Source organism: Accipiter gentilis, chromosome 20 (assembly GCF_929443795.1).
Source record: "Accipiter gentilis chromosome 20, bAccGen1.1, whole genome shotgun sequence".
Lineage (NCBI taxonomy): Eukaryota > Metazoa > Chordata > Aves > Accipitriformes > Accipitridae > Astur > Astur gentilis.
In genome coordinates, this window is record NC_064899.1 from 25,223,320 (window position 1) to 25,250,608 (window position 27,289).

General features: G+C 41.8%; 1 protein-coding gene across 2 annotated transcripts in view; it reads right to left on the bottom strand.

Annotated features, from left to right (window-relative positions):
• RECK (reversion inducing cysteine rich protein with kazal motifs) overlaps positions 1 to 26,734 on the bottom strand; it is a 63,678-nt gene extending 36,944 nt beyond the window's left edge. For both annotated transcript variants that reach the window (XM_049824128.1, XM_049824129.1), the window contains exons 1-6: positions 26,576 to 26,734; positions 22,846 to 22,904; positions 15,164 to 15,238; positions 11,716 to 11,752; positions 3,034 to 3,119; positions 841 to 888 (exon numbers count right to left, since the gene is read on the bottom strand). In XM_049824128.1, the coding sequence (XP_049680085.1) occupies positions 841 to 888; positions 3,034 to 3,119; positions 11,716 to 11,752; positions 15,164 to 15,238; positions 22,846 to 22,904; positions 26,576 to 26,654 (384 nt within the window). In that variant the 5' untranslated portion in view covers positions 26,655 to 26,734. The remainder of the gene's footprint in view (positions 1 to 840; positions 889 to 3,033; positions 3,120 to 11,715; positions 11,753 to 15,163; positions 15,239 to 22,845; positions 22,905 to 26,575) is intronic.
• Between the last annotated feature and the right edge of the window lie 555 nt (positions 26,735 to 27,289).

Below are 27,289 nucleotides of genomic sequence, written 5' to 3' on the forward strand. Positions count from 1 at the left end.
AAGAGTCTAGGAAAATACTCTGTAGATTATAAAGGACCAAAGGGGTGTGTGTGTGTGTGAGGAATTTAATGTTTCCTGGAAAAACAGGAAACCTGCTGTACTTCTGCCCAAATCAAGAGAACAGAGAATATCTGATATCCTGAACTGCTGATTATGAGCAGAATTTATGCAGGACTACCTAATTCAGGACAGGAAGAAATGAGATGAACGGGGCGAGGAAGAATCTGGCTTTTAATTAAGAAACAGGTTGAAAGAAAAGAAGTCCTAGCAGAACAGCATTTCTACAAACTGTGTTAAAAAGAACATAGGTAAAGGCAGATTTCTGAAAATATCCTGATGATTAATTTTAAAAGCAGAACAGTAAAAATAATTGCAAACACTTATATTTTCACTGATGTTACAAAAAATGATTCACATTAGGATAGGATACTTAAAAGGTTAGACTCCTGAGCTTATTTCTTTAGGTCACTTTTAAGCTGGCTCTCCCACTACAGAAGCTGAAATGTTTCTGACCAAATGAACACTCACAATGAATGCCAACTTTCATCAAAAATTCTATGAAACAAAAACTTTTGGAATCTATGTCTCCATTTTGAAAGTTGCATCTTTTTCATTCAAATTAAGATATATGCAAGTCTAAAAAAAGGCAAGACGTTTTTACAGAAAACGATTATACTTTTACAGAAAATGTAGAGAGAGGTAATTTACATTTGGATGAAAATGGGTATATCCAGAAATACAACTATAAGACTGGACTTCCCTCTTCTACAGGATACTTTTTACAGAATTTATAAAACAGTTGATTTTTAGTAAGATACATCCAGACACATATACACATACCTCATATTCCTTCCTGCAGACCTTTAAAACATCATTCTTTGCAGAAGCCTGAAAGACAGATAAATTTCTCCATTTGTAGTAGAAAAAATAAAAATCATGTTGCAAGTTAGTTGATACTGGAAGCACACAAAGCAACTTTGTTTTTGTGAAAGGTTTACCAGATAGAACAGAACACAGGAAACATTTAGCAAGTGGAAAAACTTGAGCATAAAAATCTCTCCATTTTGCATGCTCACTACCACTTATGTGCCTCTTTCCCTTCTCCTCCCTCTTTTATGTACAGTCCTACAGGTCCTATTGTCAAACTGAGTTGCAGAAATCCTCCCTTCAAACTGCAGATTAGTTTCTTCTGTAGAGTACCTCTTGCTCCTTTTTCATATGACAGATATTCAAAATTATTATTATTACTACTACTATTAGTTATTTCCCCCTCCAATAATTTAAAATACCAGGATAAAGTCTGATCTTGGACCCATCATATTTCCTTCTTCAAAATGCCTACAAAACCCCATCAACTTTCACAAATCAAAATTAAAATCCAAGTATTTCCCATTATCCCTAATGTTTGGCAAATATCTGTATTTTAGTTTAAGTGAAAATCAACCAGATTCAGCTAAAGTACAAAATATGGCCAAGATTCTGGGACAGAAGAGTCTGCAAACAATACAGCATCTGACTGAGAATAATAAGAAGTGATATAACAATCGTAAGATTAAATTAGCAGAATTTCACAGGATGCTGCAATAAACAGAAGTGTTTTTATCAGGTCTGGAAAACACTTCAACATCAGGATAAATTAGAAAACTTTGCTAAGAAATGCATTCAGGAACAGATACATGTATTTTCCTTTTCAGAAGATCAAAAGTACCCAGATCGTTTACTCACTCCTCTTTCCCACACTACTAATTTTTTGTACTCACTGGTCCTCTCTTGTAAAGTTGTTTAAACTATATGCTTTTGGGTGAAGGTAGCATCTTTTTTTTTTTTTTGCATGACAACAATTTGCAGTAGGCTGCTGGTCTAAGATTAAGATTACACAGATAATATGCAAGACACTATAGTGAATATTAAGTACACCTGTGCTCCAGAACTGAGTTACAAGGATGATGATACATAATTATATTTGAAGATTTTTTTTTAAGGTCAGAAGCATATATTCGGGGGGGATCACAAAATGCTTCATAGATTTTTAATAAAAGGGGGTTTTTTTTTTCATTGCTAAATTTATGTATTATGCCTAACATTGTCACTTGACAAAAACAATGATACAGTAATACCAGAACCAACTTTCTTCCATCTGATGAACAAAAATCTCTTTGAAGAGGCACAAAAATTTGGGGCTGTAACCACAACGTTGCATCACTAAACATTACACTGCAAAAAAAGAGAGCTTAGAAACAGCCACACATTGCCTTCTACTCAGCATTATTTTAAAATGACAACTTTCATGTAAAGATTGTGACAAAAAAATTTAAGAAATTAAGTTTAGCATAAGCAAAGAGAGCTTCAGAATCTTTACAGATTCAGTCAATAAATTACTATGAAGTAACAAACTAGAGCACATCAGCAATAATCACACGCCTACTGTTTGCAAAGCAAAACTAAGTGGATGCAGCGGTGCTAGGACATGCCTGCAGCCAGCTCGCTGGCTCTCACACCAGAACTTCTGTTGTGTCAAAGTTATAAAAACGGTTAGATTTCATCTTAACTGTGTCTTCACTACTGAGCAATTAAATGTGGCATCAGAACATACAAAAAAGGCACAGCTAAGCCCTAAGGGCTTAAAATTTCTTCTTCAGGCTCATCAAGTCATTGCAAGCAGCCTGGTCTTATTGCACAGTTGAAAATACATACCTCCCCCCCCCCCCCCCCCTCCGCTGAACCCACCACTTCTTTTTAAACTAGGTTTTCATCTCGGTAGACTTGAACTTGTACTTTTTTACTGAAAATTCACTTTAAAAACGTAAATTATATGTTTTGGTTTTTGGAATTTGGTTGCTGGCATTTATGACCAGTAGTACTTCCTGGGAAGTATCTAGTCATACTTTACAATTTTAAAAAGCGTTTACGTGATAATTTAATTTTGATGTAAAAAAATGCATTAAGCCTGAAGTTCCTAAACAGTAATAAATAAACGAATTCAACATGGTGCCATCTGACATTAAACACAGAAAAACAATTAGAAAGCCTTACCTGTTTACATGCTTGCCGACATTCCACAGCAATAGCTAGCTCACAGCAACCTAAACCAACCCACCCGTCAGACTTCTTCAAAACTCCTTTGAAAATAAGATGAAAGCGCATATTACAGTAGAAAGAGAAACCTTGCCATCATTTTCCCTTCCCTCCCCATGAGTCAGTTACTTTTCAAATTTGATAATCCTGTGATCATTAAAAAAAATAAATAAAAAACCTCATTAAAATTAACACTGCTATCTCCTACAGACACACCCTCCTGTTGGTTTCAATAGCATATTTTTCTACCAACTTTGTCAACACAGAGTATGTTTCTTACTTCAAACTTCCTGTACTGGTTTTGGCTGGAATACGAGTTAATTTTCTTTCTAGTACCTGGTACAGTGTTATGTTTTGGGTTCAGTATGAGAAGAATGTTGATAACACACTGATGTTTTAGTTGTTGCTGAGCAGTACTTATACTAAGTCAAGGATTTTTCAGCTTCTCCTGCCCAGCCAGCGAGAAGGCTGGAGGGGCACAAGAAGCTGGGAGGGAACACAGCCAGGACAGCTGACCCCAACTGGCCAAAGGAATATTCCAGACCATGTGATGTCTTGCTCGGCATGTAAAGCTGGGGGGACGGACATTCAGAGTGATGGCATTTGTCTTCCCAAGTCACTGTTAGGCGTGATGGAGCTCTGCTTTCCTGGAGATGGCTGAACACCTGCCTGCCCATGGGAAGTGGGGAATGAATTCTTCATTTGGCTTTGCTTGCATACGTGGCTTTTGCTTTCCCTATTAAACTGTCTTTATCTCAGCCCACAAGTTGTCTCAGTTTTACTTTTCCTATTCTCTCCCCCACCACGCCCGGGGAAGAATGAGCGAGCGGCTGTGTGAGGCGTAGCTGCTTACCGGGGTTAAACCACAACACTTCCTCTGTAGTTTATCCCCTCCAATAACATGGTTTCATAGCCAGAATTATCTTCAATAAAAGCTTCCCATCTCCTTGTCTCTCTTTTTTCCATTTATTTCACTATTATCCTCGTTTCTTACCATAAAGCTAATAGAAAAGTAAATTGCTGCCACAAGTTGTTTCATCCTCTTAATCTATTCACAAATACAGATCTTCTGATGTTTTCAAGACATCAGAAATCAAATAAAAGATGAATGCATTCCTTATTTATTTCTCATGTAACTTTAAAGACACAAATAATTAAAGGGAAGGTTTAACCTATGCAGCTGCCCAACAGCTGTGGCAAATTTGTTACACTTTTTTCTTAGGGTGGTGAGCGGAATTATTTAGCTCAAATGAACCACTCATTTTTGTTATGAGTATTTTAAAAATAAAGCAGTATTTTAGGACATGCAAAAATTATATCCTTTATGTAGAAATAAAAAGTATGAAGTAACAGAATCAACCACTTAATTTAAAAAAAGCCCTTAAGCCTAGTAGAAATGTCTATTCAGAAAAGTCACATGGGATGTCCAGCTTTAAAAAAGGGAAGTAAAAAGCTAGGAGTGAGAACAGTGAGCTTAAATTCAAATGCTAAGAAAAATACTGGGAAAACAGGAATTAAAAATCATTGCAATCAATGGAAAACAATCACCAGTAAGTATTTATCATGAACAAAACTGCCTTTAAAATACACTTTGTCTGCTTTACAAACACAGGTTGCATAGAAAGTCTTACCGGTATCGGTCTTTCATGACATTCTGATAGGCAAATTAAGAAAACACACTAATAGTAAATTTACAAAGGAGGAGCAAAATCTTTAGCTAAATTAACATATTTTCCCAGCAAATTAAAATATTAATTACATTTATTAAAATGCAAATTGAAACCTTAATGCTTGACACAAGCAAGGTAGCAGGATTGCATAGCAGATGGAGGGAGCAGAGAAGCAAAGGTGAAGAACAGCTTTTGGTTACAGCCTGCTTTTTGTCAGTCTGAAGTGGCTGTGTACCACCTGAACAGTCCAGAGCTTCTGGAAGCACTGTAGGCCAGTGATTTACTGGTCTTTTTGGAGACTGTCCAAATCCTCCTTACATCTATTCAGAGTATTGTCTCACCGTTCCAATTCAAACTAGTTCAAAGCATCTGTGAAGGCCACAAACACCTGCTAATTCACCTCACCTTCCACTTCCATAATTGGGGTACGGAATTAGTTTTTCCAAGATTGAGCATCTTTTTGAAAGTGTTAAAGAGCTGGCTGTTGTGCACGCATCAGCAGTAGTTTCTGATCAACGTTCAAAGATTCAGAACTTCATGCATTGTTTTAAACTAATTCCAAAAGTAAATGCAGGTCTACATGGAAGTTATGCACGTATCTTTAACTGTACATATGTTGTTAATTGCCAAATCAACTAATCACTATGTTCTATTTTAGGCCTAAAATAATGTAGCAGTTGTTTCTGCATAGCTTTCATATGTGGAGCTATACACAGAACTCCTTTCAATCAAAACAGTAATATTTGGTAGAATGTTTATTAGTAGGACTGATATTGTAAGGTTTAAGCAATCTAAAAAACATAAAAGAAATGCCATGTCCAATATGAAAACAAGATTTCCAGAAATCTCTGCTGCAATAACGAGCTATAACCAGGAGAAACGCATGATAAATACAGCTGTACAGCTTTAGGGGCAATGTCACCACTGAATAACCACTGAATAATCAAGCATCCATATTTTGTGCAATACAGAGCGTGTGGCTTTCAGACGTACTTCTACTGGAACTAAACTGTGCTAAAAGAATGAAGCAAGCTACAAATACATGCCAAATTAAGAACGCTGATAAGTTTCAGCCATAGTTAGTATTTTCTTGGCAAGTGGCCCTCTCCCCAGGATGTTTACGAGTAGCAGACAAGCCTGCAGAGAAAAAAATTGATGTCACATCTTCAAAAAACACTGAACTGCAATTTTAATACAGCAGCTGAAAAATTAATTTTGTAGTCAAGGTAATTAAAATGCATGTATTTCTAGATGAAAATATACCTTAAGTGCACAATTAATTGACTAAAGACCATAGTTCTGATTATTCACCAAATTAACTGATTCAAGTACAATACAGATCCTTGAACTATAAAAGATCATCTAGTTGCATAACACAGGCTCTTGTCCTACATCTCCTCCAAAAGTTTCCAGAAGCCACATCACATTAGTGAAATGACTTACAACACACACATTGTTCTTCCTTATTATAAACATTTTACTGCAGTCTCCACAAGACTATTGAAGTCAGAAACAGAGGTAAAAAGCTGCATAAACATGAAAAATTAGAATGTCATCTCTGATACATTTATTTTGTGATGAGAGAAACATTCTACATTCTGAAAATATCTAAGAAATGCTGGATCACCATGATACCAAGAAAACTGGGGAGGACAAAAAAAGGAAGATGGAAAAAAAGAGAAAACGAATTAGGCTTTCATGTTCAAGAGTTGCATGTGTCAAGAAGGGTGCAAGAAAGCCCAAGTCAATTTTTTTTGTCTCTTTTAAGTCTTCTACAGTTTGCTTAAAGAAAATGATAAACCTCAAAAAATCAGAACACAGTTTATCATGTAGAATTTCAGGTTGCTGGGTTTGCTTTCCTCTCCCTCCCCCTTCCCAGCTGGCTATCCCTCTATCATCTTTAGTAAGCAGTTTCTTGAACAGCACCATATGTGCATGGTCATAAAGAAACTTTAATTTCGTAGACAAGTCCCCCAAAATAATACATGTTCTGTAGACCTACTGGATTTAATAAATAAACACTGACAAACTAATGATATTTGCTTTCAGAAAACATGGAAAAATAATTTTCTTTCAGAGAATACTTACATTCCTGAACACCTCATCTTAAGTATTTAAGGCTTACAACACCGTCTTGGCAAGGACAATAAAACATGACCTACAGCGTTGTTTGGTGAGGATGAGCCATAAAAGAAAGTTAACAGAAGGCCATTATGATGGGTTTAAAGAAGTGGAAACAAATGTGAAAAAGAATGGTAGCTCAAGTGGTAGCTGTGAGAATATTAATATTTTAAGGTAACTATCATGATGAAGTCACCAGTAAATCAAACAATTCCAAAATTTTAACACAGATCATTAATATCAAGTTGCTGTGGGGATGGAATGGGACAGGAGAAAACACAAACTATAATGAAAATACACAAAGGATATATATCCAGCAGCAGATTATAAGGCAGATCCCAAATTATTTAGCATATATGTTGTGTTATGACAGGATGCCATTGAAATTCATATGCAAAGCAGGTTTCCACCTACATTCTTAACTAAACTGCCAGGCATGTCATACAGCTGTTAAGAAAGAAAATAACTACCAAAGTCATCTGTTTATCCAGTCAATATTCTGCAACTGTCCATGATAACACCGATGTTGGGAGGGCTGTATACAGTTTCATCAGTGTGTGTGTGTGTGTGTTTGTGTGTGAAAACACTTTGTGGATCCTGTATTACGAAAAATCAGAGATGCCGATCCAATCAAAACTCAGTTTGTGGCCCCATTCTAAACTCTGTTATGAAATACTTTCTGTACTGAGGGTAGTCGAAGGGGAGAAAAACCAGAAAGAAAACCACCGAATCACTGAGGTTGGAATGAACCTCTGGAGATTGTTCAGTCCAACCTCCCTGCTCAAAGCAAGGTCAACTAGAGCAGACTGCCCAGGACCATGCCCAATAAGGTTTTGAATACCTCCACAGATGGAGACTCCAAAACCTCCCCGAGTAACCTTTTCCACTGTTCAATCATCCTTAACAACAAAAAAGTTTTTTCCTATGTTTAAATGGAAGTTACCATTGTTCAGTCTGTGTTCACTGCCTCTTGTCCTGCCAGTGGTTCCCACTGCAAAGAGTATGGTTCCACCTTCTTTACACACTTCCATCAGATAAGTTATCATATTGGCAAGATCCACCTCCCTCAGCTTTCTCTTCTTGACAACAGTAACAGATCCCAGCTCTCTCAGCTTGTCCTCGCATATGTTCCAGTCCCTTAATCATCTTAAAATGGCTCTTTGCTGGGCTTGCTCCAGCGTGTTCATATCCTTCTTGTACCGAGACGCCCAGAACTGGACACAATATCCCTGATGTGGTCTCATCAATGCTGAGCAGGATCACCTCCCTTAATCTGCTGGCAACATCCTCCCTAATGCAGCCTGGGTGCTGTTGGCCTTCTTTGCTGCAAGGGCACATTGTTGGATTGTATTCCACTTGCTGTCCACTAGGATCCTGAGGTATGTTTCTACAAAGCTGCTTTCCAGCTGGTCAGCCTTCTGTGTGCTGTGGAGCCTGGGGCTTTCACCACGTGCAGGACTTTGCATTTCCTTTTCTGGAACTTTATGAGGTTCCTGCCTGCCTATTTCTCCGGCTTGTCAACATCCCTCTGAATGGCAGCACAACTACCTGGTCTAGCAACCTCTCCTTCCAGTTTTTTATCATCTGCAAATACACTGAGGGTGTGCTCTGTCCCATCATTAATGAAGATGTTAAATAGGACTAGACTCAGCATCAAACCCTGGCATACTGGCCTCCAGCTGGACTCTGTGCCACTGATCACAAACCTTTGAGCCCAGCACTTCAGCCAGTTTTCAATCCACCTCCACTGTCCACTTATCCAGCCCACACTTCATCAGTTTGTCTACAAGGATGTTACAAAAAACAGTGCTGAAGGCCTTACTAGAGTTGAGATAGACAACATCCACTGCTCTCCCCTCATCTAAGAAGCCAGTCACCTCATCATAGAGGCTTATCAGGTTGGTTAAGTATGATTTCTCCTTCATAAATCCATGCTATCTATAAGCAATCACCCTCTTGTCCGTTATGTGTTTGGAAATGGTTCACAGGAGCTTACCTGGGGTTTGAGGTGAGACTGACCAGCCCGTAGTTCCCCAGGTCCTCCCTGCCCTTTCTACAGGCAGGAGTGACATTCACTTTCTTCCAGTCCTCAGCATCCTCTCTCAATAGCCATGACCTTTCAAAGATTATTGAGAGTAACCTTGCAATGACATTAGCCAACTCCCTCAGCACTTGTAAGGGTATCCATCAGATCCCACAGACCTATGTTCTGTTTGCTTAAATATTACCCAACCTGATCATCCTCCATCAAGCGCAAGCCTTCCTTGCTCTGGACTTTACCACTGATCTCAGGGATCTGGCATTCCTGAAGGCTCATCTTACCAGTAAAGACTGAGGCAAAGGCGGCCATGGCCTTTTCAGTGTCATTTGTCACCAGGTTTCCTGCCCCATTCAGCAGCAAGCCCTCATTTTCCCTGGTTTTCCTTTTGCTGCTGATGTAGTTAAAGAAACAGGGCAGCTTTCTGGCTGACCTTCACATACCTCACCAGGATTAACTCCAGATAGGCTCTGGCTTTTCTAACTGGAGCTTGGATAAGGTGATCGCTGAACATCAACCAGCTCTCTTGGCCCCCTCTTGTCTCCAGGGTTGTATCCTATGGGATTCTTCCAAGCAGATTGCCTGTGCCCTCCTGTGTTGTCTCTTCAAAAGGTACCAGAGCAATTATAGTCGCTCATGAGCATCAGGGCCTGTGAACATGAGACTTCTTCCAGTTTGTTTTGGGTTTGTGTGGCAGGGTTTTGGTAGCAGGGGAGGGGGCTGCAGGGCTGGCTCCTGCGAGAAGCTGCTGGAAGCTTCCCCGGCTCCAAGTCGGACCTGCCACTGGCCAAGGCCGAGCCCCTCAGCAATGGCGGTAGCGCCTCTGGGAGAACAGATTTCAGAAGGGGGAAAAAAAAAAAAAAAAAAAAAAAGAAAACCCACCTGCTGGGAAACCTGCGGCGGAGCGGGGAGTTGGACATGAGAGGTACCCCTCTGTGGATCCTGAGGTCAGGGAAGGAGGAGGGGATGCCCCTGCAGCCCACGGTGAGGCGGCAGGCTGTCCTCCCCCAGCCTGTGGAAGGGAGCGAAGGCCACCCAAAATGGCCGGGACTCCGTGGGAAAGCCCAGGCTGACTACTTTTTCCTGATCAGGCAGTCTGTAGCTGACACCCACAACATCACCCATATTGGGCTGCTCACTAATATGTTGATATGCCCATACTATGCCACTCATATGCCCATGTGCTGTTCTCATCTGGCTCATCATTCATCCCCAGGCAGAGCTCCATGCGTGGCAGTTATGCTCTCACAAAAAGGACAACTCCCCCTCCTCACCTTCCTGGCCTGTCCATCACAGCACTCCTGCTATGGGAGCCTTCCTCCTATATCTCTGTGACCCCAATAAAATCATAGCCCTGTAACTGCACACAGACTTCCAACTCCTCCTATGTGCTCCCCACGCTGCGTGTGCTGGTGTACAGGCATCTCACAAAGGCGCTCAGTTCTACTGATTTCCCAGAAAGGGAATAACAGCTTCTCCTATAATGCTGTCTTATATACACACCATTAATTTACAAAATCCTACAGTTCTCACTGGAGAATACTTAAAAGAATTTTAGAAGTGGCTCAAGTTAAAGAAGAAGAAAAATGTAACCTAACTTCACATGCAAGAAGAATGAAAAGTGACTGGCTTTGTGCAGGTACAAAGTTCAGGATACGAGCTCAGGATGCTACAGGAAGATTTAACTTTTATCACACAGGACTAAACTATGGTTTACATCACCACTGAAGAAGTGACATTTTTTCTATAGATCAGAGGATAATAGAATCCTACCACAAAGGCACGGAAGAGGCCTCACACCAGTTTAGAAATTACAGGAAGACAATTTGGGAGTGGTTCATTAACAAAGACTTCCAATGCTTTTTCAGTTGCTTACACAAACCTGACATTCAAAATCCAATATGTATTTCTCACTTCCAGTAAAAGCATTGCCACCCATTTGTATATAGCTACTGAGCTTGTATATAGCTAATGAAGATTAGGTATTGTCTCCAACTAATAATTTATCAGTTTTATATAAGACAGAAGCACTGCAACTCCAAAAGATATTATTAAGTAAAACTAGCAAAATATAAGACAGCAAATCTCTTTGCACGCACTGGAATCAACATTTTGCCTCTGAAGCTGTGTGTGTGTGGTAATTCTGAGCAGATGTCATAAAACTATTACAGCCTCCTCTTTCCTCACTACCACTTTTTCAACCATAGCATGCTAATTTCACTCAGTCTTTTAGAAATTATGTATGATACAATAGTACTAGTTAAGTCCCAATTTAATCTGTTTCTGATCTCTCCTTTTAACATAACAGTCCTGTCTTGTGATTTATGCTTCAACTTTCTAAATCCACCTGTACCAAGCATTTTGGTTCTTGATCTGAGCCTCTGCACTTCTTAAATTGTTTGTCTAGTTCTATTTCCCCCGTTACTAATTTTTTTTCCAAATTGTACTGCATCTAAAGCAAAGTTGCAATAATCCATGATTTTATAGATCAGGCTAAGGTATACTGAAACTAAAAATAACAGAAAACCTTTAAAGGAAAGAAACTTTGATTATTCTTGGATGTGTCACAGAAGCATGCATGTTTAATCATACAAACATATTAAGCATTTTCTAAACAGGAAAAGAAGTGTTAAAAAAATGCACAGGTAACCCATTTTAGACTAAAGGGAACTAGACACCAAATACAGTTTATAATGGAAGCATAATGGAAGTTAAATCATCAAATCTATAGGTGCAGGTGGTAGACAACATCAAAAAAAATGCATATGGTGAAAAAGCAACACGATTCAATAGTAAACTAGTACTTCTTACCTGGCAAAGAAGAATTTATACAACCCCACACTTCTCCCTGAAAAGTAAAATGCAATTAAGCAGAAGTAAGTCTACAGAGTAAGAGAGTTTCTAGCGGACACAAAACAACATTTTCAGCATTTTTGCCCTGGGTTTTAAATATCCTACTGAAGAATCCTTACGTCTGAAACATCTTTTGAAGAAGTTCTACATAATGAAGCTGAGTACCACTTGCTTTGACGAGAAGGCTGCCATCTACAGAGTGTGGAATCAATAGCAGCGTTTTTTTTGTAGGTACAGAACATACTGTGATTACTTGGAATATACTAGCTAGTCAACTTTCTTCACCAGTGTTTAGAGAACTAAGTAGAAACTGTTTAGACACACACACACACAGGCAAGATTTATCTAGGACCAAGACCTGTGGAGAACTTATTGTCCTAGCACTCTTTTCTACTAGCTTAACCTGCCCCACTCCCCCCCCCTGCCAACACCACATATAACCGCACACAAAACAAAAGAAAGAGGTTTTAAGGTACCCCAGAGACCAGAGAAATGTAGCTTCAGGGAAAGATAGATACTCCGAAGAAAGAGTTGTGTAAGTGAAGTTTACAAACATGGAAAGTTACAATAGGGATCTGTTGGATTCACCCCAACTGCAAAGCACTTCTGGTCCCAAGCACAGGTCCTGCTAAATGACCTAAGTGGCTGGTGGTATTAGGCAGAAGAATTCTGTAAATGTTTCCCTTTTTGGCAGAAAAAACCCCAAGCAGGTGAAGAGCTTACCAAAGAGTTGCTGTCCCTATCTCTCTCATTACTGTTATTACCAAGACTACTATAACCAAGCTGAGTACGGGGTGTTCTTTACACTGGGGCTAGTATAAAAGAAATGTCAGCTCAGACACTGGTCTGCCACAGGTACTTATGTTACCCACCCAATAAAAGTTACAAATATCCTGGAAGAAGGAGGTCTAGGCAGCAGGGGAAGAATTCCGTCTAAGGTAAGAATTTTAGTTCAACTGTCAGAAACAACTACATATCGCAGTTACAGTGGGCGCACTTGTGTTAGAAGCCTGAAGAATTAAAAGCTATGGGAGTTGCTATACACTGTATGCTAGACATTTTACATCCTACAACTGGAGTCTTACAACACTTGGACAATATGATCACAGCATAGTACTTAAAATGACAAGAGTACAGAAAAGCCTTGAAGGATTACATGGATTTTAGTACAATGTTACTGAATTCAGTATTTTTTAAGCAAGCACTAGGAAAACCTTAATTAGATTAAATCAGAGGAAAATTCTGCAGAGAGTAAGAAGGCAAGTGACAAGTCTTAAGGGGTGTATTGGGTTTACGTGGCAAGGTTTTTGAAGAGAGGGGGGCTTGCAGGGGTGGCTTCTCTGAGAAGATGCCAGAAGCTTCCCCCATGTCCAACAGAGCTAGTTCCAGCCAGCTCCAAAATGGACCTGCTGCTAGCCAAGGCTGAGCCCATCAGTGATGTTAGTAGCACCTCTGCAATAACACACTTAAGAAACGGTAAAAACTGCTGTGCAACAGCAACTGGGAGAGAGGAGTGAGAATATGTGAGAGATGCAACCCTGCAGACGCCAAGGCCAGTGCAGAAGGAGGGGGAGGAGATGTTCCAGGTGCTGGAGCAGAGATTCCCCTGCAGCCCGTGGTGAAGACCCTGGTGAGGCAGGCTGTCCCCCTGCAACCCAGGGAGGTCCACGGTGGAGCAGATCTCTACCTGCAGCCCATGGAGGACCCCACGCTGGAGCAGGCAGGTGCCCGAAGGAGGCTGTGACCCCGTGGGAAGCCCACGCTGGAGCAGGTTTTCTGGCAGGACTTGTGACCCCACGGGGGACCCACACTGGAGCAGTGTGCTCCTGAAGGACTGCAGCCTGTGGAAGGGACCGATGCTGGAGCAGTTTGTGAAGAACTGCAGCCTGTGGGAAGGGCTCACGTTGGAGAAGTTTATGGAGGACAGTCTCCCATGGGAGGGACACCATGCTGGAGCAGGGAAAGAGTGAGGAGTCCTCCCCCCTGAGGAGGAAGGAGCAGCAGAGACAACGTGTGATGAACTGATCGTAACCCCCATTCCCCGTCCCCCCGTGCCACTGGGGGGAGGAGGTAGGGAAGTCAGGAGTAAAGTTGAGCCCAAGAAGAAGGGAGGGGTGGGGGGGAAGGTGTTTCTAGATTTGTTCTTATTTCTCATTATCCTACTCTGTTTAATTGGCAATAAATTAAATTAATTTCCCTGAGTTGAGTCTGTTTTGCCTGTGACGGTAACCAGCGAGTGATCTCTCCTTGTCCTTATCTTGACTCACGAGCCTCTCATTACATTTTCTCTCCCCCTGTCCACTTGAGGAAGGGGCAGTGATAGAGCAGCTTTGGTGGGCACCTGGCCTCCAGCCAGGGTCAACCCACCACAAGTGGCTTTAAACGAAAGAGTACCGAACATGTTCTTTAAAACAAAATAAAAAGTTTAATCACACTTAAAGAGCAATCCATATTGTCATGCAGTAATTCTGTCATCACAGGAATTAATGACTTTCTAAAGTTGCAATGGATCTGCAATACTTTCGACACACAGGAGGAAAGGACCTTTAAGCAAACACACTCTTGCAAAGTTGCTTATAAAATGTAGGAGTAGTAAATCTGAGAATGACATGTTGCCCATTTGAGGTGAGTATATGTTTTAGGCTAGCTGGAAACACAATTGACACCGTTTGGAAGTAACAAAAATTACAAGAATAATGCAGACCTTTCTGACAGCAAATGTGCTGAGATATTCTAAGTTGCCAAGAGATAAGACTCCAGAATTTACAATCTGAATGATAGTGCTTATCTCTTCCCCAGTTAGAACATCTCTAAGACAGGGAGCACATTACATCCTTCATTTTTTAGTGAGAACTTCTAGGAAACCATAAACTTACTTATCCAAGCAAAACATTACTTCAGTTTGTCAGATATGGCTATAAACCATTCAGAGCAGCTATGAGAGTCTTGTTGCCTTAGCCCAACCAAGACCTTACAGCTTTGTCCCACACACAAGCAGGAACACATAATCTAATTTAAGTCACTGCCATCAACATCCAAATGGCAATCACCCAGCACCATATCTTACAACAAAGGTCAGATTTTCATTGCATTTCGTAGCTTATACAACCAGGACAGCTAGCAAAACTGACAATGAGATGGGACTTGACTTGAAAGTAGCATAATATATGATGGCTTTAAAAAAAATAAAATACTACTTTGAGGATCAACTCTCACTGTAAGATTTTTTTCTAGTCCTCATAACAAGGAATAGAAGGCTTGAAGACAAACACACATGTTCTACCAGCTCAAAACTCAGTGAGTAAATGAAACACAAGTAATTTTAAAACCTTATTTTTGCAAGCAAAACTTTGGTAATATAAGATTAGTTGTTTTGTTTTCTTTAATTAAATCTAGCAAGCCTTACCATTGATTCTGGACAATACTCAGGTGCTCGCTGCAGTAAGTGCTTCAAACGGGAATCACTCTTGGAAGACAAAATCTGTTAGAAAGAAAACACACCTTAAAACATATAGAATAACTACACATTGGATACTTTTTTCAACTGATTTCATTTTAGTTTCACTACTATCTACTCTTTGACAACTTTGGCTAACAGTTAATATGTAAACAATGCAAAGTTAAGATTTGCTTTTATATATCTATAGTCTTTCAAATATGTTGCACTTTTTATGAAGAAGAAATTTTTGTAATTAGAAGTGAATGAGAACTTCCTCCTCAAACACTCCAATCAAAAAATTTCTATTGAATAGGCAGTGTGAAAAACTTAGATTTCTGCCCCACATATCAAAATATTATACAACTCTACTTAATTAACTTTCTGCTACATGTTACGTGACCTGAGGTAACTAAACTCCTTACAAAAAAAACCCTGAAACAAATAATTTTTGTGGAACAAAAATGAACAAAACCTAGACTACTTAAAGAGACTAGAAAAACTAACATGTGGATGAACACTACCCATGTGAGAGCAGAGCAAGATCAAGTTAAGCACCACCTAAGCAAACTGAACATCCAGAAGTTCATGAGACTGGATGGGATGCAACTGAGGATATTGAGAAGCTAGCTACTGTCATTGCAAGGCAGCTTTGCTACCGTTTTTGAAAGACCATGGTAATTGGATGAGGTTCCTGATGACTGAAAAAAGACAATCATCATACCCATTAGAAAGGCAAGAAAGATAACCTGGGGAATTACAGGCTGTTCAGCCTAACCTCACCCTGCAGGAAGACTGCAGAACAAATCCTCGCAGAAGCCATGCCAGGGCACACGAAGGATAAGAAGATGACTGGGAACAATCAGCATGGGCCTACCAAGGGCAAATTTAGCCTGACAGCTTTCCGTAACGAAAAGACTGGTGTAGTAAAAAAGTGGAGAACAGCGTTATGTTGCCTACCTTGACTCTATAAAAGGTTTTTGCATGGTCTCCCACCGACTCATTAGAGCCAAACTGGTGAAACATGGATGGGATGGGTGGGCTACAAGGTAGGCGACAAACTGCCTGGACAGTAGGGCTCAAAGACTAGCAGTCAACGTTCAATGTCTGTGTGCTGGCCACTTAGAAGCGGTATCATGTAGGAGTCAAACCAATATCGTAAATGCCTTTACTAGTGAGCTGGACAATGGGACAGAAAAAATCCTCAGCAGGTACGCAGATGAGCCTAAACTGGGAGCTGTCATCAATACACTGGAGGGTGGACCTTGCCACTTGGATGGGTTTCAACAGGCTGTAGCAATGGGCTGATGGGAAACTCAAGCAGTTCAACAAAGGCAAACACAGAATCTTGCAGCTGAAATGGAATAACCCCATGTAACAGTACAGGCTGGGTGCTCGCTGGCTAGAAACCAGCTTTGCAGGTCCTGGTGGATAAGCTGGACATGGGTCAGCAGTGCACCAATGCAGCACTGAAAGTTAACAGCATACTGCACTTCATTAGCAACAGCACTGCCAGCAGGTTAAAGGAAGATGTCTCTTCTATTAGGCACTGATGAGTCCACATCTGTAATACCAAACCCAGTCTTGTGCCACCCCTGTGCAAGGTATGTTATTGATGAACCGCAGAGTCCAGTAGAAGGCCACAAAATATGCTGGACTTTACGACATACCAAGACAAGCCAAGGTGAAAGATTCTGTTCAAACTGAAGAAGGGTTAAGAGGGAGCAGGGGGGGATCTAAATTCCTGTCTTGCAGTACCTGAAGATGGACTATAGAAAAGACAAGTCAGACTGTTCTCAGGGTTGCACAGTGGAAGGATAAGCTGCAAAAGTAACAAGTTGCAGCAAGAGAAATTCTGACTGGATGCAAAGGTGGTGGTGGTGAATCTTCACCATGACAGTAGTTAAGTGCTGGAACAGATTCCCCAGAGAGGCTGTGGAAAGCCCATCCTTGAGGATATTCAAAGCTTGACTAACAAGATCCTGATCAACTTGATTTAATTCTGAAGCTAGCACCTCTCTCAGCAGGAGGTTAGACAAAATGACTCTTCCAACTTAAATTATTTTGCACAGCTATACTTGGGAAGAAATCTTACCTTAACTCATTGACTTTTATACACAATTCCGAATCATGTAAATTTATCTTCCCCCCCCCCCCCCCCCCCCCCAGGTGTCTTTCAGACCATTTTGTAGTGCCGTTCATCTCATTTCCTTAGAACAGTAGCAATATTTTCAGTTTATTACAAGATGCCTTTACCTCATCAATCTTTTGGGTGTTGTTTTTGTTGTTGTTTTGGATTTGTTTTTTAAAGTTTCATGAAGTGTTAATGTAAGTTGAGCTCTCAGCACATTTTAAATTATTTTCCAGTCCCACATTAATCATGTTTTTAGTTCTTGGTCCTTTAGCAGTCCAATTAAGTAAAACACTTACAAATTAAAACAAGAAACTGGACAACAAAAGGGATGGAAACAGACCTATTATTGTGGGATATTAAACTGGAAATTACAGGAACAACTGAAACATGGGTGCACTTCAGATCTTTCAGAAGGAGAAATACATTACAGTTCTACTCTAAATTTGCAACACAATAAACTCATGGAAAGCAAAACAAGAGAAGGATAGTACTGGCTTCAGAAATAAGAGCAAGAAAAGAACTGCAGTAGTATTTGGGGTCCCTGTACAGTCTCTGTTTTTGTGGTGTAAAAGTTCCTCCATATAACCAGCTGGAACTCTCTAGTTTCAATTTATGACTGCTCTCTCTTGTCCTCCCACTATGTACCACTGTGAAGAGCCTGGCTCTGTCTTCTGAGCAATTTTATTACAGGTATCGGAAGGCTGCTCTGAGGTGCTCCTTCTTCCCCTGGCTAAAGGCAATTCCCACAGCCTCTCCAGAGAGGGCACGTGCTCCAGCCTCCTCATCACCTTGCTGACTCTCTGCGAACTTGTTCCAGTTCACCGATGTCTTCCTTGTAATAGGGGGGACAAAAGTGGACAGAGTATTCTAAATGTGGTCAGCAAGTGCTGACTAAATGGGGAGAATCATTTCTCTAGACCTACTGGCTACATTCCTGTTAACATAGCCCACGATCCCTTCTTTATTGTTGGGGCACACTGCTGGCTCATGTTCAGCTTGCTGTCTGTATACCAGTACCCTGGGTCCTTTTTCAGCAAGTCTGCTCCCTAGGGAATCAATCTCCAGCGCTTGTTGCAGGTGATTCTTTCTTCCCAGGTGCAGGACTTTGCATTTGTTCTTGTTGAATTTCATAAAGTTCCTGTTGGCCAATTCCTTCCACCTGTCCAGGTACCTCTGCATGACACTCCTGCCATTAAGATTATCAACTCTTCCTTCCAGCTTGGTATTGCCTGAAAACTCAACAAGAGTGGAATCTGTCCCCTCCTTCACGTCATTAATAAGGATGTTAAACAGGACAGGTCCCAGCACAGACCCCTTTGGTATTCCACTTCTTACTAGCCTGCAGGCAGACTAGGATCCACTAACCTCTATTTCTGAGTCTGATTATCCAACCAGTTTTTTACTCATCTAGTTGTTCATCCATCAAAACCATATTATCCTAAAATGGATACAAAAATATTGAGGGAGGCAGTGTTGAAAGTCTTGCTAAAGTCAACACAAATGACACCTACTCCTTTCTCCTCATCCAGAAATCCAGACTTATTATCAAAGGCAATCAGGTTTGTCAGGCATGATTTACCCCTCACATGCTCAAAAACGTGTTCCGAGAGGACTCTTTCTGTGATTTTCCCAGGGACTTAAGAGAAGATGACTACTCTGTAGTTTGCTGGATTGAGAACTGTCTTTTTTTTTTTTTTTTTTTTTCAGATGGGTACATTGTTAGTCCTTCTTCAGTCGCTGGGGTCCTCCCCCAAGTTCCACAACCTTTCAAAGATGACAGAGAGTAACCTTGCAGTGACACCAGCCAGCTTCTCAGCACCCTCAGATGCCGTCTATCTAGTCCCACGGTCTTATATGGTTCAAATTTTCTCAAGTAATTCCCCACTCAACCATCACCTATTAGCAGTAATATTCCTCCTTGAACCCTGTTCCTGTGCTCAGAGGACTGGCAGACCTTGGTAACAAAGACTCAGGAAAGAAGGCATTCAGTACCTCTGCCTTATCTGTGTTTGCTGACACTAAATCACACGCTGCATTCAGCAACAGTCACACATACTTTCTTCTTCAGCCTTTTAACTACTTCCATAGCATGCCTTGTTGCCCTTGACATCCTCTGCAGGTCTCAACTCCAGTTGAGCTTTGTCTTTCCCAATATAACCTTACATGCCTGGGCAAACTTTCTAAATTCCTCTTTTATAACCCTTCCCTGCTTCTGCCTTCTCTATACTGCCTTTCTGCATTGAAGCTTGTTCATGACTTCTCTGTTTAGCCACACCAGCCTCTTGAAACATTAATGTGTTTTCCTGAGGACTGGGATGGACTGTTCTTATGCTTGGAGGAGGATCTGGATAGAGATCTCTGGAGAGGTACAGAGATGAACGCTGCCAGAAACCTTATCATTGTGAAACTTCCCAGAAATAAACTTAGGAAGAAAATGTCAATTAAATAAAGACAGGCCTGCTTATTTCTTGCTACAGTATCTGACAGACTTAATCAAATGATCACAGAAAGAAGATGATACTAAAACTAAGCTTGGAATAATACTTACTAAGAATGCAAAATAATTAATGTTTGAATCATGTTAGTTGACAAACAAATCTGTAATCCAAGTTTTCTTTTTCAAAGGGCTCACTTAAAGTAGCTGTATTACTAGTTAGCAGAATTCCTTACTGTTAATCAAGCCTTTTCCTTAACTGGCAGGATCAAGGAGAATACCACCAGGTCTCCTGTGCCCTTCACCCTAGCCCCTGGGTTGTAGTTACCTTTTAGCCATGGAGGGCCTCCTGCAGTAGTATCACTGGTGTCCGTGTAGATGAGCAGCCAATGGGTCAAAAAACCCTTGCAATTTCTGTAGCATCCTAGATCTGAGCCCCTGAACCAAACCACCTTAGGCAGCAAGTCTCATCTGCAGATGAGTGCCTCCATCCTTCTGCAGAAGGGAGTCCTTCTCCTGGTGGCACTGTTTACAACCAGCTGATGAGGCCAAGATGGCTCCCTGATGGGAGTGTGTTCCTCCTCACCTGTTCTAAGGCCCCAAATCTCTTCTGCAAGTGCATATCCAAAGACAGGCCAAGAAACTTCTTCCGGCTGTCAGGAGTCACAAACTTTCAGTCTCCACTAAACATAGCCTCTGGCCATCCTTCTTTCCATGCAATGCATCGTTCAGGCTATTGCCCTTGCAGGTTCTCTGCAAAAAGCTTGACTAGCTCCCATTTACATCAAGGCAATGCTGCTTCTCAGCTTCTTTATCTGACAGTTCAGGAAGCTGACCAGAGCATGACTCCCACAGTTCCAGTGCCACTGACTCTAGGAGAGACACCATCCTTTCCCTGCAGCCCAAGACTTGGATGGACACATTTTTCCTCAAGAGCTCCCTCCAGGTCAAGACCTCCAACATGTCACAAGTGGTTGGCCCAGCCAGTGCCAGTGACTGTCCTGTTAGACAGAACAGATGCACGCAGTCCCAAGCAGTACATCTGCACCTCCTGCTGGCCCTCTCCACATCGAAGAAGAATCGACTGTGTTAACGCCCAAATTCCTGTCTGTGCACCCTAGTCACTGGCATTCCCTAAGCATTAGTTAAATAGAAATATGGGACACAAGACTGCTCTCTTTCCCTGACAACCCTGGCAAGCAACTTGAACATTTTATGGCTCAAACTACCAAGTCTAGAAGGAAAACATTTTTGGTTTTATTATTAAATAAATGATCATGTCAGGACAGTACAGTGTGGTGGTACAGACAAGGCAAGAAGTGCATGGCAAATATTTTAGAAAAGGCATTTGAAAAGATGGAAAAAGGCAAATCATTCAGCCAACTCTGTTCCCTGACAGTCACCCCCCACATAAGCAAACCTCCATCCTACAAATGTTGTTTAAGCCAAGGGGGTAAGTATCAAATAATACATTCCAAAACGGATTAAAAGACAAAGCATTTGAATTGTGCTGCACAAAACGGTTAACTTACAGAACATGAAAATCAGTAGAAAAATAGTAGACAGCCCCTTCAGCCAGTCTGCTGGCCTATATCAAAGGATCATTCAGAAAACGATGCTACCAGCCTGATGTGAGGTAGCTAAGACAGCTCCTTATAGAACAATTCGAGGGGCATCAGCCTTGCTTTTGACTTGTTCTAGACCTCTCACCAAAAAGACTCTGAATATGCTGATTATCTGAGAAGAGAGAGATCATCCAGATGAGGCAAGATCAGAATATCTTACAAAAACTCCCAAAACCTCTACACAATAATTAGAACCGGTATTAACAGAAATGGGATGAAATTTGACAGTAAAAAGCTCAAGGCCTTTCATGAAGAGCTAACAGGAATTCCCATGATAAACTGGGCACTTCAAACCAGCAGAACAGAAGAAAGAATTGGACAGATTATTCCAAATGCCCTCTCAATGAAGCTACTAAACCTGCCAATTAAATTTGTTTATATACAGGAATGGATATCTTTCTCTTACTTACACATAAGTTTCAACACAATTTTAAAGACTGAGTGCTATACTTTTGTTTACAATACCATGTACAGTTTTGCTTACCTGTATTCAAAGAGATAAACTTATGCTGGAAGGGCTGCAAGAATAATTATAGGAATTGAGAGAATATCTTATGCAAAGAGACTGTAAGACTTTTCCTTGTTTGGCCTAACAATAGGGAAGCTGAAAGGGGATTGGTTGCATTCTATAATGATATCAGGGAGGGAAAAATGCAATTTAAACTAAAAGTTTTGTTAGTACAATGACAGATAAATATAAACTTAATCATAACCAGGTTTAGTTCTTGAACAGCCCCAAAACAGGTAATGAAGACAAGAAAAGGGGGCAGGCATGATGCAAGGACACCATTCTAATATAAAAATTGTGTATATGTGTATGTATGCTTTACTTATGTAAATTTTTTATGTACATACATTTATATAAATACATGCACACAAAGCTATACAACATACTATCCAAAGGCACAAATCTAAACATAAGTTGTGGAAAAGTATTTCCCAAGCTTGCATTTAGCACAAACAGCTCTTCGTTATTACCTTATGAACAGGCTAAGTAAGCAGATTTTTGCTGGATTCACAAAGCCATATATCATAAGGAGTATCTCAGATGCCTAACTAAGAAACAAGAACTGGCAGGAAGAAGGAACAGTACCAACATCTTGTTCTTCATTTTAAATTCCCCCAAACCTGGAAATACACAAGATCTAGAAACTGGATATAAAATACCTTCACCCCTCCCATTTCCTAACATGCTTATCACTTCTTGACCAAATCCTGACCCCAGATTTGCATCTCTACTTCTCCTCAACTTCAGCAGAACCTGCTTTCCACTACGAAAGGAAAGATGACTACAGTTTTAAACTTTAAAACTCATTTAAGGTTTCATTTAAATAACAATATTACATCTCATGATTCACACATAGTATTCACACTTGCTTGTAACCCTAATCTTGCTACATCATTGCCTAAAGGCATGGTTTTAACCCTGAGGGATAAACCAAATTTAAAACAAGCTTACCTGTTCACAGACGTCACGGCACATTAAGTTGTCCTTTGCGTGGTAACAACAAGACAAGCCTATGGAAAAGCAGGAGGAGGGAAAAGATATTTAAATGACATGAAGCACATAATTATCACTTCTGAGCAGAAGCACCCACTTGATGGCCTGTCTGGTCCACACATGACAGTGAGAAATTTTCCTTCCCAGAAGGCAAAAAAAGGACTGGAGAAATTTTTGTTCCGAAGCCGAGGCAGATCTGCTCATCGAGTCTCACAGAACTACCCCTGAACACTCACTGCCACCAAAAGGAGATCTCACTCCCCTTCCTTCTGCTTCCAGCCACATTTCTGCTGTTTAATCTCCACTAGCTTGGCACCTGCCAAATTCCTTCATGAGGCAATTCAATTTATTAACCCAGGAGAAATAAAAAAAAAAAAAAAGAATAGAATAATAAAAAGTGAACAAAAACCCCACCAAAAAAACTCCAGAGAGACTATATGCTTTTGTAAATGGGATTACCTCACAGAATCTGAAAGGTACAAGAACCAGTTAGGAACAGGTGGAAAAGGAAATCAGAGCAGGATCCCCTTTTCACACAGAGGTGAACACAGCTGCTCATTGAACTCTGGCTTCTTAAAAACTTGGAACGAAATGTTGAATTGTTTCACTAGTGATGGATGATTAAGAGTGGTTTTGCCTGACTAGATGGAAGTCATAGAGCAAACACAGATGTGAACAGATCAACAGGAAAACAAATGAGAACCGAAGCACTGAGAAGTCATTAAACACCAAGGTTTAAAGCCACATTTTTAACATTGTGCTTTGTTGTGCTTTGTTCCTCCACCATCCAAATATTTCCTTCAGTCAGAGTTAAGCTTGGCCAATATAAAATGAATTGCACAACTCTTTGATATTCATTTTCATCCTCGCTGCCCAGTGTTTAGAACATTGTATCAGAAAACAGACAGACAGAGGTTTCCTTCAAAGCTTTTACTTCCATGCCTGTCTTCACACACAGGATCATTTAATGATTCCAGATTTCTGCTCAACTGTATCTAAGCTACATATCACGCTGATACAACACAATAAAGCAATACTGTACAATGATACCACACATATAAAGTTGTATTTCACAATACCTAGTTACTAAATAGATTTTGACTGAACCAATAAGAAGGATCTTGGGTATGAATTCCTTGATAATTTCACAGCTTACAAGTGTTTTCAGCTGAAAGCTTACAGCTGTTACAAGAAGATATCCAATTTAAAAAGCAAAAGAATCCACCACCACCTAAACCAAAATTCTCCAATGTTGAAATGACATTAAAAAAGAAAAGAAAATTTCAGCTTGAAAATGTCAAGGAACTGGGAGGGAGGGAGAAAATAAGAAAAATCCCTGAAAAGGTTGTCTGTAACAGTCACAATTTAAAACGGCTACTAGAGGGTTGAGCTATATTTTAATGCAGAAATCTACCATTCCTGAAGAGGAAAGAACAGAAACCAAAGTAGGACTTGTAACTGGTGAATGTTTTAATTAATAATTAGAAACAGCACAGCAAAATGCCTGTAACAAATGAGGACAGCACCAGAATCCTGCTTACAACATGATGAAATGAAAGGAGGAAATTGTAAAATTGACTTTAATGTTTTTTGCCAATTTTCTACCATCGCAGAAAAGGATGGCTTAAAAACCTTTCTGATCTGAGAGCTACACGTGGGATCTTGCAGGTCTTCCTGCACTATGTTCAGTAAGCCGATCCATGCCAAGAATCTCCTTCATCATTAGCAGGCTCCACCATGTTCAAACTTCAGTTATTATTTCACTTAACTGAAAATCTTTGCTTTAAACTTTCTTAGTCCTGTTACAAAGCCACGGTATTAGAAATATGGAACAACTATGAAAAACATTAACTTTTAAGAACAGACAGTTTTTCTTAAGGCAAGAGTTGCACTTACTTTCAGAAACGTTTCTGGATTTCAGTGCCTATGCAATCAGACTGCAAGCACATTAACACAGTGCTGGACAAAACATTCAGGTTCACAATAGAAAGATATCCAGCAAATTAATTGGCATAAGTAAAAAAATCCACCCAAATGTACTTAAACTAGGCTTTACTCACAAACAGAAACATTGGCTACTCAATCACGGTTTTGCTGTTTTGTTTCACTGTAAGTCCCACAAATTTTCCATTATATAAATTTTTACTGAGAGTAACTGCTACATTTAAGAGACCCAACAATTCAGAGTTCCCAACCTACACAGGGAATTTACATTGGCTTAGGTGACAATGCATATGTTTAACTGCCTATGTCATTATGATTTGAGTTCATGAATCTCTCAGGCAACATTTTATTAAATGCTCCTTCACATAGATTATTTAACACTCTGTGGCCTTTTACCCATTAGTTTTCAGTGGCGCTCAACCCTCCTATGATGAACTAACACACGTCCAGGATAGTTCTCAATCACTTCCACTGCTGAGTTTCAAGTCATTATCAATTATACCAAAGAGTGTAACAATGAAGTAATGATATACTGAACTTTATGGTAATTGAATTCCTTTTACACAGAATCCTAATCAATTGATGGTGTCTTACATTAGCGGCAAATTAAACTGGCCCAGAGTGATCTTTAGTGTTTAAGTGAGAAATGAAAGTTGTTAACAATATGCATTCCAAACACAATTCCTCAGTTCTCTTTCCAGTTAACCTCTTCTGAAACGTCTTACGATATCTCTTCCAGTCAGTTCTTACTCTCTCACTCCCACTGTCTCTAGTTTTACAAAAAAATTTCCAGGTTTCATTTCAAAATTTTATTCATGCCCAACTACGAAATACCTACACTTTCTTCTTTGGTTAAGATCTACTATCACAGCAACGCGAGTAGGTTTATCACGGGAAAGTTGGGCTAGAGTATGTCATATTTCATTCCACTAGCTTTTCACTGCCTTCCCCCTAAAACCGTGCCTCACTAGGCAGCAGAACTAGAAAACAACAATGAAAATGCCCACAAATGCCTCGACGATTGTAGCCTTTTGCTTCAAAGTATTACGTATTTTGTGATTTCCATTCCCATGACAGCGCTACCAACCCGACCTATTTAGTAAAAGCTGTTTGCCAGTATCTGTGATTACGCCGCTTTCTTTCTTCATTACCCTTTTTTTCGGCCCCGTCAATAAGTTAGCTGCTGTCACAACTTTACTGCAGGAAACTATCTTACCACGACCCTTCCCTCTATCAAACTCCTCGCCTCCGCTTTTCTAAAGGTTCAACACCTCGTTCAACACCCTTCTTCCTCCTGAAAACCTTACCCAAACCACAAGGACTACGAGCCCCGGCATACGAGGGCTGTTCTGACGTTTCGTACGGCAACCCAGGCTTCTCGTCAGGGTTTCGGGCCGGCCCTTCCCAGGGGCAGGGGACCGACCCCGGGAAGCCGTCCCCGACCCTCACCTACCGCGGCCCGGTGCCCACCGGCCTCCCGCTGGGCAGGTGCGGCCGCCGGCGGCTGCCGCTCCCCCTCAGCCCCGGCTCCGGGCATTCCGCCCTCAGCTACGGCGAGACGGGAGAGACCCGCGGCGCCGGGCCGCGTCCCGCTTCCCGCGGGCGACGACGCCGCTGCCTCAAGGCTTCGGCACCCCGCGGGCGGCCTCGCCCCTGCGCCATGTTGTCGAAGAGGAACCCGCCGAGCCGCCGCCTCGCCTCCCCCCCCCCCCCCCCTTCACCGCCCCGCGGCTCAGCTACTCACCGGCCGCCCCGGGGAAGAGCAGCGGAGCCGCCGCCAGGCAGAGCAGGGCCCAAGGCCACCGAGCGGCCGTTACCGCCATGACCCGGTCGCGAACCCGCCGCCGCCGCCCGGCTCCGCCTCACGACCCCCGCCCGCCAGACGGACGGGCACTGACGCCGACTGCGCCCGCTCCCGGCCCCGGCTCTGCCTCCCGCCGCGCCCCCATTGGCTGCCGCTCTCCAGCCAAGCCCCGCCCACCCACTCCCCCCCCCCCCCCCCCCCCCTCCGCTTGGTCGCCGCGGACATTCCAGCGGGCGAGAGCCGCCGCCGCCGCCGCCGCGGGGGAGCCCCGCCCCCGGCCCCGCCCCCCGGCCCCGCCCCGGCCGTGACAGGCCGGTGTCGCGCTCGGTCCTCTCAGGGCCGGCCGGCGCTGAGGGGGGACGCGGGTTCTGTGGTGCCCGGGTCGGTCTCGGTACCCCGCAGCCTCCCCGCCTTCCCTCCCGGTTCCACGGAGCTAGCAGGGGCGTGCCCCGGAGGGAGGGCTCGGGCGGGTGTGGCTTAAAAGCGGGCGGATGGGAGAGATAACCGGTGTTGAGGGGAAAGGTTTGGCGAAGGGGGCAGAGACCTCCGCTGAATGGGCTTGTTTCTATTTGCATGCCATTTGCATTATTAATACAGTTCTACGCGTTTCTTTTTCGGAGGGTTGGCTGTAAGCCTGCCGGAGAACGCTCTTTT